Source organism: Lagopus muta, chromosome 12 (assembly GCF_023343835.1).
Source record: "Lagopus muta isolate bLagMut1 chromosome 12, bLagMut1 primary, whole genome shotgun sequence".
Lineage (NCBI taxonomy): Eukaryota > Metazoa > Chordata > Aves > Galliformes > Phasianidae > Lagopus > Lagopus muta.
In genome coordinates, this window is record NC_064444.1 from 23,773 (window position 1) to 45,966 (window position 22,194).

A 22,194-nucleotide genomic window follows, 5' to 3' on the forward strand; every position below is an offset into this window, starting at 1 on the left:
TGAGAAAAGAAAGGGACTCCTACTCAGATATAGAGTCATCATAGAATAGCCTGGGTTGAAAAGGACCACAATGCTCATCTAGCTTCAATCCCCCTGCTGTGTGCAGCTCACCAACCAGCAGCCCAGGCTGCCCAGAGCCACATCCAGCCTGGTCTTGAATGCCTGCAGGGATGGGGCATCCACAGCCTCCTTGGGCAACCTGTGCCAGTGCCTCACCACCCTCTGAGGGAAAAACATCCTCCTAAAATCTAACCTAAACTTTCCTGTCTCAGTTTGACCATACCCCCTTGCCCTATCATCCTCATAAACAGCCGTTCCCCCTCCTGTTTATTCACTCCCTTCAAGTACTGGAAGTCCACAATGAGGTCTCCCCGCAGCCTTCTTTTCTCCAAGCTAAACAAGCCCAGTTCCCTTTCTTCACAGCAGAGGTGCTCCAGCCCTCTGAATCTTAGTGGTCTTCCTTTGGTCTTATTCCAAGAGCTCTGCCTCTTTCTTGCGCTGGGAGTCCCAGGCCTGGATGCAGTACTGAAGATGGGGCCCAAAAGAGCTGAGTAGAGAGGGACAATCACCTCCCTCTCCCTGCTGGCCACCCCTTTTTTTATGCAGCCCAGAACAGTCATCCTTCCAGGCTTCAAGCACACACCTGTGGCTCACGTCCAGCTTCTCATTCATCAGCACCCCAAGTCCTTCTCCACAGGGGCTGCTCTCATGGGGTTTTCATCCAGTGTGTATAAATACCTGGGATTGCCCCGGCCCAACAGCAGCACCCTGCACTTGGCCTTACTGAATCCAGTTAGGTTCACAAGGGCCCACTTCTCCAGGCTGTCCAGATCCCTCTGGATGGTTTTCCTTCCCTCCAATGTATCAACTGCACCACCCAACTTGGTGCTGTTTACAAACTTGCTGAGGGTGCACTCGACACCACTGTCTGTATCCCTACTCACTTCCCCTTCCTCTTCAGTGGGCTGGGGGAGAGAATTAGAAAGAAAAAAAAAAAAAAAGCAGCACTTGCGAGTTTAGAACAGTTTTATAAGACAGCAAGGGAAGAAAAAATAAAAACAACAGTAAAAGGCTATACAAAGCAAGTGATACACATTACCTCCTGACTGATGCCCAGACAGTCCCCAAGCAGTAGTCTCTCCCCTTGGCCAACTCCCCCAGTTTTATTGCTCAGCATGATGCCACATGGTATGGAATATCCCTTTGGCCAGTTTAGGACCTGGTTCTGTTCCCTTCTGGTACATGCTGGTGACCTGGACAACTGATGACTGCTTAGAGGTACCTTTCCTCACTCACAAGGATAGGATTCACCTTGTCTGCAGCTAGAAAAATCTTCCAGCAGCTTCATTTCAGACCTCACCTGCTTTACTTCTTCTCGGTCTTTTCACCTTCAACCACAGTAGTTCCTGCCAAAAGTGACAGGATTCCTCCTTCTTCTCTTTCCCACAGAGTGAGACAAAAGACGTACAAATCTAAGCCAGATGTTGCCAGTGACATCCACATAGATGAAGAGATACCTTAGCCTGCAGCCCCACCCCTGGAAGAGAGAGAACACACAACTATTATCAGCAGTTTTCCCTAACCTGTGTGAGGCTAGTAGCCTTTCTTCAACATGATTTTCTAGAAACACTGCTCTTTCCTGGATTTCTCTCTGACAGTTCCTGCTTCAGTAAAGGTCCTGAGGGAGACACAATAGGAGAAGCTCCAGGAAAGTTCTGACGAAGTGTGTATACACCTAGCTCCTATAATTACTAGGTGTAGCAACTGGACAGATCAATGCAATAGGAAATGCATTGCAACAGAGAAGTGATGACAGAAGGACCAGTTCAATAGAAAGGCACCATAAAGGAAGCAAGGAAGATTGCTCACCTTATCAGAGGATTGCAGGTTCACAGGGGAAAGCTTCGCCAAGGAGGCATCTCCAACCAGAGCCCCTTCCCCCGTGGCAGTCAGCCCTTAAATGAGGTCTAAGAGCTGCAGCCAGGCTCCGTCCCTTCTGGCCCCACGGCTGAACTGCCTTCACCTGTGCTCCCAGGGCTGACCGGGTCTTTTCCCCAGCTGCTCAATCAGTGCTTCAGGCTGTGACTCATGGGAGGAGGCTCTACAATCCTCCTCTGGTCTTCCCTCCTGCTAGCTCTTTTGGCGATTCCCTGGGGTTGCCCTGACTCTAGCTAACCAGGAACCTGCGAAGCGGTCATTTGCCTATGTCCTCGCAGGTCCCCCTCCAGTACTCCGAGGCACGTATGCCACTGCAAACCTGGTCTCCGGGCACCAGAGACGGCATCGGGTGACAGCAGAGGCCCCGGCACGGCTCCCCGCCCGCTTCCAGCCGGCTGCGTTCTGCGGCCGCGCCCCCGTTCTGCCGCCTCCGGGCGGCCACGAGAACCCCCTGGGGCTGCCGCTGCTGATGGACCAGATTCGTGGCACCGCGGTGATGGTCCCGGTCACTCGGTCACTCGTTGCCACCACCACAGGAAAGCATCCTAGGCCGCCGCCACCGCACAGCTCCCGGGCACCGCGCACGTGCTCTCGGTGTACGTGGTGAAGAGCGGAGCGAGGACCGCGCGGAACGCCGCCGAACACCAGCAGGGAGCCGCGGCTCCTCCTGGCGCCGCCGCGGGAAATGCCACACCTCGCCGCGCTCGTTCTCCTTTAAAAAAGCCCGAAAGCGGCACCTCGCAGAGCCTCCTTCAGCGGGAACGCTCACAGGGCGCGACCCCCGCCCGCCTCTCCCACCGGGAGCTGCCGATCGCGGCCCGACCCCGACCGGACCGCACTCCTCCCACCGCCGTGCTGCTGCCACCCCGCGGAGTCGTGGGGTACCCGAGACGGGGCCGCGGCTCAGGGTACCCTCGGTAATCCCCTCGGTTTTGCCGTCGTGCTAGTGGTACGCGGTCTTTCTCCCGCCCCGCCTACAGCCCGCACGATCCTCATCCCAGCGGTTAGAGCTCGGTCGCGGCGCCGTTGTCGCAAAGCTAAGCTCCGCACGACCCTCCCGTGCAGCGACCCTTCAACGGACGCGGCCCATCCGCCCTGAGGCTTCGTGCCAACTGCTCCCCAGCTCCACTGCTCTCCACCTCCACAGCTGTCCTCCCCCCTCCTTTTTCCTTTGGGAGTACGATTCAGCTCTGGTATTTGAGAGGAAAAAACTGATCCCAACTCTGTTCCTCCACCCTGCCCTTTTAGCCTGGGCTCTTTAAGAAACTTGTATTGCCCTCCTATTTCCATGGGAGAGTACAAAACATACCAAAGAAACAGACTGGTAACAAACCTTATATAGAACTGTATCATAGCAACAGTGTCGGGAAATTGTAAGTCTAAGACGCTCAACCAACGAGCGAGCGCCAGGAGAGATTTCCCCGCGTCGAATTAGGGCACCGAACGGAATGAATTTCGCTGACCGGTGCTCAATCGCACCGTTGCCAATAGGTGGCGTGCGGCCGTTACTGTAATAGTGAATAATCTGTCACTATCGCTATCGCTAAGATCCTTGCCCAACTGAAATTTTTGACTTCGAGTGTTTCTCACAGGAATCAAACATGTGCCTACTGTGTTGCAATACTGAAACACAATTGGGACAGCATTAACATGCTATTTCCACAGCAACTCCAACAAAGATTTCTCGCCTTGTTTTTTGCATCCTAAGCTTTTTGCACTTTGCCAACATCTCTGTTTAACTATTTGATTGCAAAATCTGCCACTGCAAAACTCTAAGAAAACTATCAATAAGATAACCTTGAGCCTTTTACAACAGAACCACTGCAGTTATTCCAGCTGTTGAAATTTAAAGAAGCCTAAAAAAATACACAACTGCATAACAATTTTAAAGCAAAAGAAAAAAAGACAAGTATTTCTTAGGGGGAAAAAAAAAAAGGCAAATTAGTTTGTATTTTGATCCCTTTATATGAATCAAAAACAATGAATATTTTAAGTATGAAACTGGAACAAAACTATTATCAATGAACAAAGATGTCTTTTATCGAAAGAATTTATATTTTAAAAACAACACTCAAAAAAGCACAAACAGTTGCAAATTTACAATCTCACAAGTATCTTGCTGAATTTTTCACAATTTTTTTTTTTGTTTATTTGTTTTGTGGTGTAAGAAGCTTGGGGGAAAAAAAAAAAAGCTTTACTTTGTGAACCAGCAGGCAGGAAGATAATTAAAGTCATTAGCCAAGGATTTTCAAACTACCTATACACTGCAAAACAGATAGATACACTCTCCCTTTTTCCCCTCCCTAATCTCTCAAAGTAATGGCTTAGTTCTTTGGGTTGAACGATGACCAACTGAATTGATTTTGTCTTCTTGGCAACACTAAATCCAGTGACAGATCTCTTTGTTCTTTTTCTGAATCCACTAGCTGATAGCCCAGCATGTTTATAGCGCCTTTGCAAACGTCCTGTATTTTTTTAATTTTCTGGAATGAAAGAACATTTCTCCAGGCCTGGGAAACATTAACTGCATCTCGAGATGTGATTTTGAAGGCTTCTTTTTTTTTTCCTGATCCCTGTCCATGTGTGATGTTATAGACCCAACTTTTAAGTGTGGGGGTCAAACTAAGATCTGCAAATTTATACATTTCTGAAATTTCTGACAATGGGTCTCTCACCAGATCTTCAAAACGAATCATTAGATAGCGATCTTTAAGGAAGCTAGGTGGTTTTAGAGTTGCTGTTTCATAAATCTGAACGTGACTTCTACAAATCTCTTGCATTACTTTATATTTGCTGTCTTCCACTTTAGTGCCATTGGTACTCAGAACAATTCCATTGTCACGGGCTAATGCTTTGACTGATTGTTCTCGTGACTTTACAACTGCCCTTGGGTCACGGACCAAGTGGATTATTTTGAGGTTCAGGGATGGATCGGTGAGAAGTGGGTAGAGGACCTTCAGGTCAAAGAAGCGAACCTCCTTGATGACAACATGGCTGTAAGTTTTACAGGCTTCTTCCACCTTGCTGAATGGGTACCGTCCACAAAGAGTTTTGCATGCCATTTCACTGGTTATGTCAGTACGCTGAAAGGAGTCACAAGCGGGAGCTGAACACAGAGCCCGACTCACTGCCCACTGGAAAAGGTCAGATAAGTTTCTTTTCCAAGGCATATAGGCATCAAAAACAGACATATCGCAGAGAAAGACTGACCTGACCAGGTCCCGCACCGCCATGTGCAAGACTTTGGCGCTGTTCTGGTACATTGTAACCCATACATGCCATGCAGGCTCCATCAGGTAGAAGACACTGGGGTGCTGGCTGAAAAGCTGGCCGACAAAAGAAGATCCCGACCTCCAAGAGGAGAGGATGAGGATGTGGACTTGAGACGATTTCTCTTCTGAATGAGGAGTGAAGCTATTGTAGCGAGCATACATGAAGAGTAGGAATCCAGTCTGGACCATAACAAGAAGCGTAATGATTGTGCTAGAAATCCGAATCCTTGCCATTCTCACTAGGCAATTAAAAAAGCTGAAAAAGAGAGGGAAAACAACAGTGAGCAGTTGATACTATGGCATAATAACAATAACACACAGTACAAACTCTAGCATTAGTAAGACCCTTCTTTAAATACGCATATGTATTTGGCACTCCTTGGTTCCATCATTCAGGGAGAAGAGCATCTGTGGATGGACAGGTGTTGGAAACAAATAAATAAATGCATTACAGCAAGATCACAGTAGAAATAAATTTGGAGCAAAAGCTTCATGCTGAAAGAAATCTTGAAGCTGCTCAACTGCTCAAAATACAGAATGCTCTCTACTTGGAATCTGGCAAATACTGCCAATGGAAAAAAAAAATCCTAATCACTCCAATGTATTTCAGTCTTTGTCTAAAATTACAAGGGTTTCCATCCTTTGAAAGGAGTAAGCGGCAACATTAACAACTGTGGCTAATGAAATCAAAACTACCTTATCAATGACTGAGCACTGCACCCTGTGGTGACAGTAGGCTGCTGCACCAGCTGATCGTTAAGCACAACTCTCCATTTTGCAAAACTACAGAAGGGTGAAAGCTTGCAATTTGAAGCAGCTTCTGGCCATAAATGTTATATGGAACAAGCAGTTGATGCACGCACTTGGGCTACAGTGTGCTGAGGGAGCTGGCGGAGGTCACTGCCGAACCTCTCTCCACCATCCTTGAGAGGTCTTGGATAATGGGTGAGGTCTCTGAAGACTGGAGGAGAGCCAACGTCACTCTGGCCTTCAAAAAGGACAAGAAGGAAGACCCAGGTAATTACAGGCCTGTCAGCCTCACCTCTGTCCCTGGAAAGGTGATGGAACAGCTGTGCTGGATGCCATCTCCAGACAACTGGGAGAAAAGGAGGTGATCAGGAGTAGTCAGCACGGGTTCACCAAAGAGAGGTTGTGCTCAACCAGTGTGGTGGCCTTCTATGATGTTGTCACATGCTGGGTGGATGGGGGAAGAGCAGTGGATGTAGTCTACCTTGATTTTAGAAAGGCATTTGATACTGTCTCCCACGACATCCTTATAACAAAGCTGAGGAAGTGTGGGATAGATGAGTGGACGGTGAGGTGGGTTGAGAACTGGCTGACTGGCAGAGCGCAGAGGCTCGTCATTGGCGGTGCAGAGTCCGGTTGGAGGCCTATAACCAGTGGTGTTCCTCAGGGGTCGGTGCTGGGTCCAGTCTTGTTCAACATCTTCATCAATGACCTCGATGAGGGGATGGTGGCCACCCTCAGTAAGTTTGCTGATGATACGAAGTTGGGAGGATTGGCTGACACGCCTGAAGGCTGTGCTGCCATTCAGCGAGACCTGGATAGGCTGGAGAGCTGGGCAGAAAAAGACCGGATGAGGTTCAACAAAAGCAAGTCTTACATCTAGGAAGAATAATTGCATGCACCAGTACAGGATGGGGGATGAGCTGCTGGAGAGGAGCTCTGCAGAGAGGGACCTGGGTGTCCTGGTGGACAACAGGTCAGCCATGAGCCAGCAGTGTGCCCTTGTGGCCAAAAGGCCAATGGCATCCTGGGGTGCATTAAAAAGAGCGTGGCCAGCAGGTTGAGGAGGTGATCCTCCCCCTCTGCTCTGCCCTGGTAAGGCCTCATCTGGAGCACTGCGTCCAGTCCTGGGCTCCCCAGTACAAAAAAGACAGGGATCTCTTGGAAAGAGTCCAGCGGAGGGCCACAAAGATGGTGAGGAGCCTGGAGCATCTCTGCTATGAGGAAAGGTTGAGTGAACTGGGTCTGTTCAGCCTTGAGAAGACTGAGAGAGAACCTGATCCAGGTTTATAAATATCTGAGGTGTGGTGGCCATAGTGGTGAGGCCAGGCTCTTTTCAGTGGTACGTGGAGACAGGACAAGGGGAGACGGACACAAGATGCAGCATAAGAAGTTTCGCACGAATGTGCACAAGAACTTCTTTAGGTGAGGTGATGGAGCACTGGAACAGGCTGCCCAGGGGGGTGGTGGAGTCTCCTTCTCTGGAGATGTTCAAGTCTCACCTGGACGCCTACCTGTGCGACCTGGTTTAGGGAACCTGCTTTGGCAGGGAGGTTGGTCTCGATGATCTCTAGAGGTCCCTTCCAACCCCTACAATTCTGTGATTCTGTGATACAGTGCCCTGTGAGTGACTACATGGAGATGGGATTTAAGGAACTACCAACTTACGAGTTAAGCATTCCTTACAACCTTTCACTAGAGATTTTTGGACTTAACCCTTTATGCTCTTACTTTTGCAGATTTCACTTGAAAGCAGTCAGAATGCAGACAACACCAAAGCTTAGTGGTGCAGCTAGAGGGAAGGGATGTCATCCAGAGGGACCTTGACAGGCTGGGGGGGGGAGAAGGGGGGAGCATGCCAACCTCATGAAGTTCAACAAGGCCAAGTGCAAAGTTCTGCATCTGGGTTGGAGCACTTTCAAGCACAGATACAGATTGGGCAGAGAATGGCTGGAGAGCAGCTCCGAGGAGAAGGATTTGGGAGTGTCAGTTGATGAAAGATTCAGTGTGAGCCAGCAGTGTGCTCTTGCAGCCCAGAAGGCCAACCACATCCTAGGTTGCAACAAGAAAAGTGTGACCAACAGGTTGAGGGAGGTGATTCCATCCCTCTACTCAGCTCTTATAAGACCCCATCTGGAATACTGCATCCAGTTCCAGAGCCCCCAACACAAGGACATGGAGCAGGTCCAGAGGAGGGCCACAAAGATGATCAGAGGGCTGGAGCACCTCCCCTATGAGGACAGGCTAAGAGAAGAGCGCGGGGAAGAGAAGGCTCTGAGGAGACTTTACAGCAGACTTCCAGTACCTAAAGGAAAGCTGGGGAGGGATTTTTTATGAGGCAAGTAGTGACAGGATGAGGGGAAATGGTTATAAACTCTAAGAGGGTAGATTTAGACTAGATACTGGGAAGAAATTTTTGACTGTGAAGGTAGTGAAACACTGGAACAGGTTGAGGATGTGCCTCCCTGGAAGCACTCAAGGCCAGCCTGGATGGGGCTGTGAGCAACCTGGTCCAGAGGGAGGTGTCCCTGCCTACAGCAGGGGGTTGGAATTAGATGATATTAAAGGTCCCTTCCAACCCAAACCATTCTGTGACTGTATGTTAGTAGTCTGAATTTAAAGGAAATAAGATCCTTATGTGTGAAGATCACACTGAGCATTTTATATATAAGCATTTACTATTCAACTGCACTTAATTTTTTTCTTATTGCAGCAATAGGTACCTACATTAACCCTCTCTGGACTCTGTTGAAAGCAAATCATGTAGATTAGTAAATACAAATATAAACCTATTTGACATAATAAATGTTTTTTTGTGCTAGTAGAGAAAGCTGAAAAGAAAGGTTAAGTGAATGAAATGGTAGAAATAGGCAGTTATCAGCTCTTTACAGTATGACAACAATCACAGGGGGTGAAAGGGACCTCAAGAGATCGTTTAGCCCAACCCCCTGCTAAAGCAGGTTGCATACAATGAATTGCATAGGTAGGTGACCAGATGGGTCTTGAATATCTACCTAGAAGTAGACTCCAGAGCCTCTCTGGGCAACCTGTTCCAGTGCTCCGTCATCGTTTCTGTAAAGAATTTCTTTTGCAAATTAGTACAGAACTTTTTTAGGCTGTTACTCCTTGTCCTATAGCAATGCACCATTGAGAAGAGCCCAGCCTCATCCATTTGCCTCCCACCTCCCTTTAGAGATTTATAAATGTTTATCAGGTCCCCTCTGCATCTTCTTTTCCACACGCTGAACAGACTCAGGTTACTCAGTCCTTCCTCATATAGGAGATGCTGCAGGCCCTTTATCACCTTTATGGCCCTCTGCTGGACTCCATCTAAGACATCCCAGTTTTTTTTGACCTGGGGCACCCAGAACTGGACACAGTAATCTAAATGTGGCCTCATCAGGGCAGAGTAGAGGAGGAGGATCACCTCCCTCGACCTGCTGGCCACACTCTTTTTAATGCGCCCCAGGATAACATTGGCCTTCTTGGCCACAAGGGCACACTGCTGGCTTGTGGCCGACCTGTTGCCCACCAAGACCCTCAGGTCCTTCTCCATCAGGTCATCGCCTAACCTGTAGCAATGCATGCAGTTACGTGGTGCAAGATTCTACACTTGCTCTTGTTGAACCTCATCAGGTTCCTCCCTGCCCAACTCTCAAGTCTGTCCAGGTCTCAACGAATGATAACAAAACCTTCCTCTCAGCACTGTATCATCAGCAAACTTGCTGAGGATGGACTCTATCCTTTCATCCAGGTCATTGATGAAGATGTTGAACTAGATGGGACCCAGCACCAACCCCTGAAAACACCACTACTTACAGGCCTCTGACCAGTCTCGGCACCACTGATGACAACCCTCTGACTCTGCCAGTCAGCCAGTTGTCAATCCACCTCTCTGTCCACTCACCTATCCCACACTAAGTTTCATAATGAGGATGTGGCAGGAGACGTGTCAAATGCTTTGCTAAAGTCAAGGCACACAACACCCACTGCTCTCCCCACATCTATCCAGCTAGTGATGACATCATAAAATATCTCATCAGGATATAAACACTATTTTAAATGAACACAATTTTGCTACTAAACGCAACAACATGGAAGCCTGATATATAAGTAAAGCACTGAATAAATACACATTTTCAGTGTTTAAGATTAGTCTTCTATCCTTTTGTGAAAGTTGGGAAGTTTCTGAGCAATGTACACACATGCGGACTGCAAAAATAAATGAATAATTACACAACAAAATGCAGCATCTATGACAATGTTGCCCGGGGTGTTTCAGTGCATGAGATCACACACGCATTCCGTTCAAGAATTTCTCAATAACACTGTCTTTTATTTCTAAATTTCTCAAACTAAGCATGCACAATTCTATTTACATATAAATATTCTTTTATATTTGCAATAACGTCCTCCAGTTTTACAGTTCTTTAACCCTGTATTAAGCTTACACTGCTCCAGTGTACACCTTGATAACATACTAAGATCTTTCACAACTTCTCACAAATGCAAAAAGCTGCTGAATACCTTGAAGGATCACCCTCCCATAAAACTCTGAATATTTATAAACCTACTAAGTAGATTACATGATATCATAACCTTAATCACAAGGGACAGGAGCTTGTATTACAGGGTGCTCCTTCTGATCCTGTTTATTTCCCTGCAGGACTCACCAGAGGGTGCTACTAGGCAAGCTCTTCCTTTAAAAACGGAAGGACAACGTGCTTAAACATGGTCAGCTAACAGGTGAAAAACTGGCCTGTGCCTTGTTCTGTGCTGCCTCTCTATTTGCCTGCCCTCTCTTCCTCTACCTGCAGCTCAGCACTGCAACCTGCCAAACCCACACTCCCCTTGGGAGAGCAAAGGAGCTTGTTCCTGCTTCTTTTCTCCCTTCTTTGCTTCACAGCCGCACTTCCCTGGGGTTGCACCAGCCTTACTAGAGCAGGCTTCTTGAATGCAATAAATAAATAAATAAACAAACAAAGGGTGGAAACAGAAAAGGCACCAGAGCAGCCAGATTTCCTACCGTTACTGACCATTCAGCTGCCATCTCATTGGCCAAATCACCTTTTACATCTCCGAAAAACTTGAGGTATCACAATATTTGGTACCACGATATATGCTTTCATACACATGGATGCTGCTAAGCATTAATTATTTTAATAATAGTTACAACGTTCTCAGATTTTGGGGAAACTATGACTTTTTTACTACAGTACTTCCTTGGAGAAAGCTCTGGAAAATAGAATAATCCAAATTCTAATTCTAACAAATTCCCAGTACAGAATTATCTTTTCACGAGCTGATGCAACTGCTCAGAACATGGTCTGAAAAGCATCTGCACACACAGCTGCAGTCAGGTCACAGTCTAGAGTTAAGCTCACTCATCAGGTTTGTCTGTTAATGGCTACTACTAGAAGCAGGATACTGGACTAGGTAAACCCATAGTATGCTCTAGAATGCCTATTTCTATGTATTTTGCAAACTAAACTAATTATACAAATTAGATAGCAAAGAGATGATTTTCCTCATCATTTAAGCCAGCTCTGATAGAATTCTGAGCTGCAGAGCCAGTAGCATCTGCCATCATTCACCGAAAGACCAGACCCAGTGCAGAAAGCCACCCAGTTTTAATCAGAAGGGTAATAAATACATAAATAAATCAGCAGTACTCATCTCAATAAGCTTGCTATCTAAACAGGGCACTTTTCAGATGTAACACAATATAAAAATGGAGTAGGGATGAAATAATTTGAGCCAAGGAGGTTTGTTCAGCCTGTGCTTTTAGGGACATGTATTTATTTGTAGCATAAGACAAGTTATGTTGTAATCAAGAAAATGAATCTATGGAAGTCTGAGAGCAGGATAATTACTGAGTGAACTTCCTTTCACTACAGAATTTAACCCTAAGAGACTTAATATATTAATAAAAATTAATTTTAGATTAAAAAACAAACAAAACAGATCCTACTGTTATATTTTACTAAAATTACTATAAAGACAGAAAGAGCAGTGCACTAAGCTTGAGGCAAAAGACTGGCTTGGAAGACTGTCAGAACAAACAGGTCTGAATCTGTTGCAGAAAGACTGAAAAATTGGGCTAGAATAAATCAAAGAACTGGAAATAACTGAATGAAAAATTACAAGTACCTTCTTCTCCAAAAGCAGTTCTGAGCAACTGAATCTCAACTGTTTTTGCCGAAGTCTTATCCAGTCATATTATGTCTAAGAAAATTTTCAGCATACTTTCTTTTAAAATAGTTTATATTTATGAAGCATTTTTAAGCTGAAGTCTTTATGCATTACAAATACATTACTTTAGCTTCCACAAAATGCAAAAACATACCATTAAAAGACTTTCAGAATGGATTTCATCCACTGAGAAATGAATACTCACTTTATTATACACTTAGGCTTTCATTAGCTGAAAATTATTTCATCCTATATGCTCATCATACTTTAAGTGCTGACTTACAGACCAATCATTAGAGTTGAATATAAGTATAATTTATGTCCTCACAATTCACCAAGGCATACTTCAGTACTGACTGCAGAAAAGATTATACTAGTAAATGCCAACATGCATTTTATAGAATTAATAGGAAAATGCTTGTGCATGGTTTGATAAGCACAGCAAAGTTCACCAGAGAGCCTGTATTTTATGCAGGTTTACTCACTACATACTTCAGATGTAAGACATCGCATCACTGTGTATAAGAAACACACCACCAGAATGGCTTCCATCAGCTGACATTAGAAACAAATTTTCCACTCGAAACAGTGAAAAAACACAGGAACATTACAAAGCAGATCCAAGAAAAGGACACAATATTGCAGTAATTCTTGCCATAAATCACGCTACTGACACAATGTCACTTTCCAGTGGTCTTCCCAAACTAGAAATGGTGCATCTTCACAGGGCAAAAGCTTATTGCATTGCCAACAATACGAGGATTGGCTGGAGGGGGTGGGGGGGTGGAGTGTGGATTAGCTTAGAGGATGTCTTCTATAACCACTGGTACCTTTCCAATAGTTTCGCTAAATAGTTGAAAGGGTTGCCTGCTTAATTATTTTAACGTAACAGTGAAAGTAGAACAGCAGAAACAGTAAAGCACAATAAGTGTACTATAATCAGACATTTTGAAATCTGACATCATTTCTTTTACAGTCTAGTAGAAAATCAGACTGCAGGAGTTCCTTCCAGGTAATGATGAAGTTTAAGTTTAAATACTCCATAGTATAATGAAACATACCATGGTTTTCATGGTATGACCATAACATTATATTAATAATAACGATTTTTAAAAAGGTATTGAGGTTTAATCTTTTGTTTTTGTTTGTTTTTCAGCCAAAACAGTTTGAAATTAGATAGTTTGATGAACAAAAGACTACGTCAAGACCTACAAAATCTATTTCCCCATGCAGTGTTGCAGAAGATAATATAGTGTCTTCTGCCACTAGTATTTTACTCAGAAATAGTCGTTCCCAACCAAAGCTGCAGCTGAGCAGACGTCATTTCTTGAAATCCTTGTTGAGAATATTAACTGTTTTCAAGGATGACAGAACTGGGATCACGGAGACACTTGTGGTGACCAAGTGCATTTCACCTCGTTCAGACTTTGCAGACGCTGTTAACAATAGCATCCTAAAAGTCAGCCTGAGGACGTGCAGGCTAAGCTGCGCTGCGCAGTGCCCCGTGAAAGTACCACTAAATCTAAGAAGGAACGACAAACTATTTGGCTCTATGTTATTTTCACCTAGAAACAGAGGCTTGACACGTTAGAAAAATGGGAAGGGATCTACTAGAACGACAGAAAACGCGCTCCACAGCACCTGACTTCACCGTTTAATCCCCTCAGCTCAATCAGCCACGTTCTCCAGATTAAGAAAAATAAATAAACCGACAAACCACCACGGTCACAGCACCGCCGGTACCGCTCGGCAGCAGCACCGCGCCCGAGGCGGGAACAGGGCCGGGCCCAGCACTGCTAATTCACAGCACGAGCCGCCTTAAAAACCCACCACCCGGGTCGCTCAGGAAGGAGGTGCCGCCGGATAGCGACAAAGAGCCCCGTCCTACGGAGGCGGAAGCACGCGCAGCTCGCCAACTGCGGCGCGGACCCCCGTCCGCTTGGACGTACCTGCCCGCCGCCTCCCGGCACCGCCGCGGATTTGAGCTCCCTGCGGAGACAATGAGCCGCTTTCAGACGTGGCCGAGGTGCCGCGGCAGCGGGAGGAGCCCGGGAAGGGGCCGATCCACCCCGACTCCGGAGCATCCCCGGCAGAGGAGCAGCCCGGCGGGGGCAGGCCGGCAGCCCGCCCCGCCCCGCGCGGTACCGACTGGGGGGGCCGAGGCCTCCCCGCAGCCCGCGGCTCAGACGCAACGGCAAGGAAGGGCCCTGCGATCCTCCTGCAGCTTTCTGCTGCGACGCCGCCAACCCGGGGCCTCTGTGCCTCGGGCGCGGTGCCCCTCGCCTGCTGCTGACAAGGCAGCCAGGAGAGAACCGCAAGGTCGCTGCCACGAAAAGGCTGCTTGGCTGGTTAAACAGACCTAGAGGCATTTTGTTTGCTTTCACTCCCCCCAACATATCACCTCCTAAAAACCAAAAAAACCTCCTAATATATTCTCTTACATACTTGGGAACCCAAATGTCTACATTTCCACTTTGGTTCACGTGCAAAAATTTTAACCCACAACTTCACTTTTCTAATAACACTTCCTAAGACACTTCCTAACATCCAACTCATTTTTGCACGCCTCTGGGGCCTCATCACTGAGCAGGGCTTAGATTGCTCTCTGGCAACTATATACACAGTTCTGCTACACAGAACTACTGGTGTTGATTTGCAGCGGTGTTTTTATTTACTGTTGTTAAGCAAGATAAAGGAAGAATCTTTAGAGGTAGCCTTCTAAGAAACACTTTTTCTTAAAGCTCCCTTACAGCCAGGCCATCTGTTTCTTTTATTTACATGGTTCTCCTAAGTTCTGTTTTGCACTTTTTTTCCCCCCAGGTCTGTCCTGAAGAAAAACATGAAGAATGTTTTCTCTATTTCCTGAACCAGACCTATTCATCATTTCTAATCTCATATACTGTTACTCTCATAAGTCTTACTTATCACAACTTAATAAGGAAGACTATAACAGGATAGAATAGTAAAGGATCTCCCATTAGCGCTGTTGTCCTGTCATCATCATACAATCCTCAGAGCTGGAAGGGACCTCTAATGGCCTGCTAGTCTAACACCCCTGCAACAAACAGAAACACTACAGCAAGACCAGGTTGCCCAGAGCCTGATTCAGCCGCACCTTTGAAGTCTCCAGAGACAGGGCATCAACCACATTACAGGGCAGTCTGTTCCAGTGCCTCACCACCCTTTACTGTAGAAGGCTTATCTAACCTAAATCTACTCTCTGAGCCTAAAACCACTTCCCCTTGGTCTGTCACCACAGATGCTGCTAGCCTCTTTCTTTCCTGTAGTTTCCCTTTAGATACTGGAAAGCCATTATCAGGTCACCTTGCAGCCTTCTCTTTTCCCCAGAGGAGCCCCAGCTCTCCCAGCCCCTATCCTCTTTCATCTTCCAGATGCTAGCTTAAGCAAACTCCTGCTCACCTTTTTTGAGTGCTAAGAATTCCATTGCTGCGAGAGAACAAAAAACTCAACCCCCTAAAATGGGGCTCTAGGGTCCCTTCAGATATTTCTAGTCCTTGCTCACGTGCATCCTACATACCACACTCATTCAGTAACTGATCAGTCTTATAAAGTGAGTACATTTGGTATAATCTTTGCCATAACAAGCTCCCAGAGCTAATTCCTGCAGCCACATAAGCAGTAGCAGAACTGTAATGGAGAAGAGCAGGGACTATGGCAGACCAGCTATAAATACCAATTTCAGATACTGAGCAAATGAGCTCCCAGGAATCAGCGTTTATCCTTTTCAGTGCCTGGAAAGGCTAAAAAGCAATTAACAGCTGCTTTGATACTGGGCACTCTGATACAAAGTCAATTTTCTGTATTCATAAGCTATCAAGTTATGAATATGATATAATCTATCAGAGCTCAGAGATTCAAAGAGCAAATGGGAGACTTCAAATGAAATATACTTACCTGCAAGTACAGATAGAACAATTTACAGTTCACAACTGTGTAAGTTTCAAGAACACAAAATGCGCTGGATAAACAAGACAGCCCTCCTTATGTTGGCATTAGCACTTGTGTTGAAGAAAAAGCTGGGACAGAGTCCATCTAGCACATAAAGGTTGAGAGAAATGGAAGTAACCAGACTGCAAAGTTTCAAAGAAAGTTAAACAAAACCTCAAGGGAAGATGGCTATTCTGAGAAGGTGAAAAGGAATGGGCAGATTTTTTTTTTTAACTACCAAGATTCTGGAGGGCAACAGCCAAAAGACAAACTGTACAATTCTCTGCAAATTATTCTTTCACCTTTATTAGCTACACCATGGTTCAAGAGAATTTTATTAAATAATACCCAGAAATGTTTTAGAATCCCCCTGCCATAAAACTGCTTTGCTAGAATTGAATAGTAACAAATTCAGAAACATAAGCCCCAAAGGAAAACAAACAAAAAAATTTGCCTGTTTTCTCTTTCTGGGCTTAGGTCATCTTTCCCACCTGCCTCCAAGAATGAGGAACAGTCTTCCAGTTTTCAGCAGGAATTACTCTATTCTGAATTATCATATACATTCTGAAAATAATTATTCATTCGCTTTGGAACTCTGAAGTTTCTTTGGTAGTCTGTTAACGTTTTCTTTGTGAGACGCTATGCTTCTGTGTTTTCATGTTCCCAATAGCTTACAGTAATATTGCCAATAGTAAATGACTGTACAAATTTTGCAGATACCATCACCTAGAACCCAGCTTCTCAAATCTGCCTTAATTTTTCCATCAACAAATTTAATAACAAAGTCAGTGGACACTTATAACCACGGTTACAGAAACGTGGGGAAAAAAAAAAAAAAAGAGTGTCAGTCTCATCCCCCATAGATGATATATATATTTTTCCCTTTTATAACACACAAGTGGATATATAAGTAGCCCTTAGCTGAATCCTAACGCAATAACGAATTGATTAAAAACACAGTACAAGTAGCTCATATTATGACGGTTGTCATATTATTTTCAGTCTTTGTGGTTTAACAAAATTTAGGTCATTCAAAAGCAGCTCACTGAATTCTGGTTTGGGGTTTGGTTTTTGTTGTTGTTTTGTTTTTTTGAAGTGCGATCCTGTTGGAGAAAAAAAAAAAAAAACACAACCAAAACCCACCAAAAACCAAGTTCTTCTTTAACTGTTCAAAATTAAACACTTCAGTCCCAAAGTTCCTACAGAAATACAGAGACACGCACATCTTCAAAAAAAGAAAATGACATCCTTTCATGACAAGACGTAGCATTCACAAGATGTAGTAAGAACAGAACATACTCAGAATATACTTACAAGGTTCTGATCTTCTAAAAAAAAAAAGGAAAATGTACAGAGGAAAAAAAAGCAGGTACTTATTTTTAAACCACATTTCTTAAGTTTTCAGGCATTTCCTCAGGACTGATGCTGTTTGTAGGACAATACCGGAGACAATGGCAGAATTGGTGAAACTGGAGTCGTAGCAAACACCTGATTCTGGAACACAAACATTTTAATCCTACCAAACACCCAAAGAAAGACGAGGAGAATGCTGACATACTGGATCCAGGCAAATTTAATCATTTCCCAAAATCCTGGCTGATATTTACATGAAGTCAAGGAGCGTTAAAGAAGACACTTCTGATACACTCACTGCAATAACTAAACAAAAGAATTCAGAGGTGGAAAGGCACATCAATTTGGCAACAAGTACAAAGCCTTTAGTCACAGAAACCTCAAAAAGCCTCTGACCACAGAAAAGCTAGAATGCCTATCATAGAAGACATCCAGAACAACTCTGTGGAAAGTGCCTATGTTGCCTCTACTTCACCAGCAAGTAGGTATTGGTAATTCTTAATTCAGATAAAGAAAAGTTGTGAGGGATGTGCTCTAAGTTTTTTTCTAATTACAGGCCTATTCTTGTCTGAGAAACTAAGCAAAGAACATAAGGATAATTAATTACTTTGGAGCAAAAAAGGCTTTTTTGTTTTGTTGGCACATGCAACAAATTTGCCTCATTCACTGCAGGGCTATCATTTGTTGAGCCTACGCTACATACAGGTTTCTGATTTGCTTTAGGTCATAAAAATGCAGTAACACGATTTGCCTGTAGCAGTTACAACAATTACAGGATTGAAGAACCAGACCAAAACTTAGTAAGGACGTTCAGAGCGAACTGCTAAGAAACTGCCTTAAAATATCATTTTAGTAAGGCAGAACAGCAACAGACATTCCCTGTAGGAAAAGACAGAAAGGGTTTTGCAAGCAAAAACAGTAAGGGTATGCACATGCAGGGATAGGCAAACAAGTATACAGCATACACTTCATTGAAAAAGGAAAAATTTAGGGACAAGCCTAAAAGAAAGTAGTGTTCATTTGGCCTGTATGTGAAGGCTCAAATAATACTATCCAGTTATTTCACCACTAATGTAGTTTTCTAAGGATATAAGATAACTTCCACTGGGTAATGAATAGTGGCATTAACGATAAATGGCGTATTTGCTGCTCTTCCAGTCATCCAAATGGGGTTAGGATCTGAAAATACTGTCGTCACTAAAACAGGGAAGGAAAATATCCAAGTGAATGGTCTTTTCAGTTTTAATAGAGAACTCAAATCCTTAAATAACAGCTACTAATGTAGTAACTGCTGCTGTCCTGCGGTTAGCAGCTATACATTCAGGCTTACCATTTCTATCTCGATACGCTGCAATGATGTTTTTTAGATCATAGTCACTTGCAAAAGGGCTTGTGCCATTGACCACAGACACCTGTCACCACAAGGAGATATTTGCATTATTTGTCCACTCTTCAGGAAAGTAATTCTACTGAGTTTCTTAGCCAAAGTAACTGTGCCTTGTAAGGAAATCACAAACATTAGTCTGAATATCTCAGCAGAAGAACATCTTCTACCCTCTAACGTAACAAATAAACAACAGCTCAAAAAAGTTACAGGGTCCGCTCTATGTATGTGTGCAAATAATTAAGGGGTCATTTACGGTAACAGGAGAATAACAAGGGAGAAATTTACAGAGGAAAAAAAAAGTTCTCACATTGTATCTGGTATCTAGCCCACAATGGTTAAGTAATTGCCTCTGGTTCAGTTTCAGGTCTCCATTCACATAGAGCTGAGATCCCGGTACAGGAGAAAAAAACTGAAGAAAAGCCATGCTTTGCATCACGAATGTCGACATCCTCTGGAACAGTGAACACACAAGCAGAAAATTTAGGAAAAACGAAATCGCCCACAGTTTTCTACCAATTTGTATCTATAGAATTTCTTCATAGATAGGATTTCGCTGACATGAATGTTTCAAATTATCACATTATTCTAAAGAAGAGAGTGTCTAACAATAAACATGCATAATCTTTTATAAATGAACTATCTTTGCTGCTAATTAATTAACTAATCTTGTTAACTGAAGTTCCACAGATGATTCAGTGAAGTCCAACAGTTTGACACTAATGACAGAAAACAAAACAGTGGCTTGCCATAACATGCTTAAGGTAGCAAGATTATTAAACACTTTTACTGGAGAAAAGCTTTGAAATACTCAGTTACCAAGGCAAGATAAGGACTCCCAGACTTTGTTACAGGCCAAACAAAGTTGTTTCTCTGCACTGGTCAACCACTCAATCTGAAGGAAAACTTGCATATTTACCGTAAAATGAAGCACTGTTAGTATTGGAGCTTTTCACATGCTATTGATTGCTGGCTTAATACTTCAGCACATAAACTCAGGACTGCAAGGCTTCTACTCTGTGATTCAGAGTAAACACAGCACAGCAGCTCTTGCTAAGTTTTTCCATCTGCATTCAGCAAGTTTGTTCGATAAACTAAACCTAATCTTACTAGTAAAATGTTCTTGCCTATCTCTTCATTGAACTCTATAATACATTTTACTGCTTTGTACTATTGCTACTTCCACATACTTCCCAAGAATTCTCTCTGCACTAGTGTCTCATCCATTTCCTTTATGTATTAAACTGCCACCTGACCCTCCACTTCAGAAAACTGCTTGTCAAGACACAGCAGTATTTATGAGCACACAAACTTCTGCGTACTGCAAGACTCTCAAATATTTTCTGATGCCATCAACTCCAACATCTATTGTTGTACATCTCTGTTCTATATGCTACACTAGAGATCAAGAGAATACACAGAAGCAAATCAGCCCTACTCCCTGGAAAAAAAAAAAAAAAAGAAAAAGAAAAAAAAAAAGCCAACCAATCCCCATGCAGAGAAACCAGGAATGACCTGATAGCGGCAGAAAAAAAAAAATAATCAGATATGTTACTAAAATCTCTCAGAAATTTCAAATGTGCAAAGATTCTTTGCATAACTAGTACTGAAATACTACATTGGGTTTATGTGTCACAACAAATAAAAAAAATGCTCACATAAAGGTGGTAGGAAAAGATCAAAATCAGCTGAACACCAACTACATGCTCTGTAGGTCGTAGCGGAAGCTCCAATTTAAAATGCAACTGATCCATTTTGCCATCTTGATTTTTGTCTTCTTCTCTAGTCTAAAAGGAGCAACCAGACTTTTATTTATTTTAATAGAGGAGTTTTCCTGTTAAGAAATACAAAGAAAAGTTAAACTACAGATTTCCATAACTGCAACATGTACATACAAAGAAAGCAAATAAACAACATAGTTAGAAATATAATAAAAAGCTGCTTGATTTTAAAGACATGAGATTAGAGAGAAGCAGCCTTAATTCTGTTACACAATGCTCCATGCACTCCACAGGAAGAGAAATTACTCTCCAAGAGCTCTTTTGTCTTATGCCATTCCAAACATCTTCCCTGTATGCTGCAATCCATATCTTAATGCTGGATCTTCTGCTACATCCATGTGAATGCTTAATGGCCTCCAGCCATGGCAGCTCACTTAGTAGCTTCTTTACACCACGTACAGTTCCTGGTAGCAAGCCAAGGCTCGCGGTGCTTCTGTGCCACTCTTGCCCAGTACCTCAGCAATTCACAACCATGAGGAAACATAACAGAGCTTTCACAGATAAATAGCTACCACTCCTGAATCCCAGAAGGAACAATGGCTGCAGGGGAGAGACTATATGCTTTAAAAGCATGTTTCTGCATTCAAAAGCAGGGGGCTACCTGCAAACCCCCACAAGCCTCAGAGTATAATCCTTACAGAAGGGGGGGGTGGGAGGGGGAAGGAAGAAAAATCAAGAAAAAAAAAACAGGAAAGAAAAGCCAGCAACTAGCTTTGGGAAAATATGCAATGTCCGTCTGCAAGCCAAACATGAAAGCTGCCTGTCCGAGGCCAACGAAGCCGCATAGCGCGAGACTGAGGACGGAGCTCCCCGACTCCCTGCCCAACACCGGGCCGCCTACCGACAGGAGCGGGACGCGCAGTCGGTCCTCCTGGAGCCGGTTGAAAGCTGGGAACGTGCTCCACGCCAGAAAGCTACCCGGGCCAGGCCCGGTGGTGGCCACGAAAAGCACCTCGTACCGGAACCGAACCGTCGGCTGCTCTCGGTACGCATTCTGCTTCAGCCAGAAACCTGCGGGCAGAGACGGCGCGAAGTCTCAGCGTGGCCCCGGGCAGGGCTCCGCGGGGCTGGGAGTTGCTCACCGTGGCTCCTGTAGGCCACCAGCAACGGCGGCACGTAGGTGAGCACGGCGATGAGCAGCAGCGCCAGCACGGCGGTGGAGCAGAGCCCAGCTCGGTAGCGCGTGTGAAGCGCGGGGTGCGAGAACAGCTCCACGCCTGCCATTCCGCGCCCACGGCAGCGGCAAGTACTGAGTGGCCGAAGCCAGGCTTCCCCACGCGCCGGAACGGGCGCGTCAGCCGGTGAACATTGGTTCGCACGTTCCGGGAAGGACGGTTGAGGCGAAGCGGGGAGCGCCCAGAGACGGCAGCAGGAAGGTAGTGAGGGCAGTTGCTACGGCGTCGGGACCTACAGCGTGAACGCCAGCATCGCAGCGGCACCACCGAACGGATCGCTCCGCAGCCTCGTTTCCTCCGCGTGATTCCCTACCGTTCGCCGCAGCCCCGCCCCTCCGCCCGCGAGCCGGAAGCGCCGCGTTCCAGTGGTTGCTAAGGAACCGCCGAGCCGGAAGTCCCGCCTG

General features: G+C 44.9%; 2 protein-coding genes across 4 annotated transcripts; both read right to left on the reverse strand.

Annotated features, from left to right (window-relative positions):
* Window positions 1-3,418: 3,418 nt before the first annotated feature.
* On the reverse strand, window positions 3,419-19,257 carry LOC125699421 (carbohydrate sulfotransferase 6-like). Of its 3 annotated transcripts, none has more exons than XM_048958944.1 (2): window positions 19,145-19,257; window positions 3,419-5,466 (listed from the first exon to the last, which is right to left on the reverse strand). In XM_048958944.1, the coding sequence occupies exon 2, from the start codon at window positions 5,442-5,444 to the stop codon at window positions 4,263-4,265; it is 1,182 nt and encodes a 393-aa protein (XP_048814901.1). In that variant the 5' UTR covers window positions 5,445-5,466; window positions 19,145-19,257; the 3' UTR covers window positions 3,419-4,262. The 3 variants fall into 3 exon arrangements, with proteins under 3 accessions (XP_048814901.1, XP_048814902.1, XP_048814900.1); XM_048958945.1 differs by lacking the exon at window positions 19,145-19,257 and adding an exon at window positions 6,074-6,447; XM_048958943.1 differs by lacking the exon at window positions 19,145-19,257 and adding an exon at window positions 14,099-17,093 and having other exon boundaries at window positions 3,421-5,466.
* TMEM231 (transmembrane protein 231) lies at window positions 17,210-22,122 on the reverse strand. The gene is made up of 7 exons (XM_048958951.1): window positions 21,698-22,122; window positions 21,457-21,626; window positions 20,493-20,621; window positions 19,145-19,288; window positions 18,781-18,862; window positions 18,537-18,647; window positions 17,210-17,695 (listed from the first exon to the last, which is right to left on the reverse strand). The coding sequence occupies exons 1-7, from the start codon at window positions 21,837-21,839 to the stop codon at window positions 17,511-17,513; spliced, it is 963 nt and encodes a 320-aa protein (XP_048814908.1). The 5' UTR covers window positions 21,840-22,122; the 3' UTR covers window positions 17,210-17,510.
* Window positions 22,123-22,194: the final 72 nt, after the last annotated feature.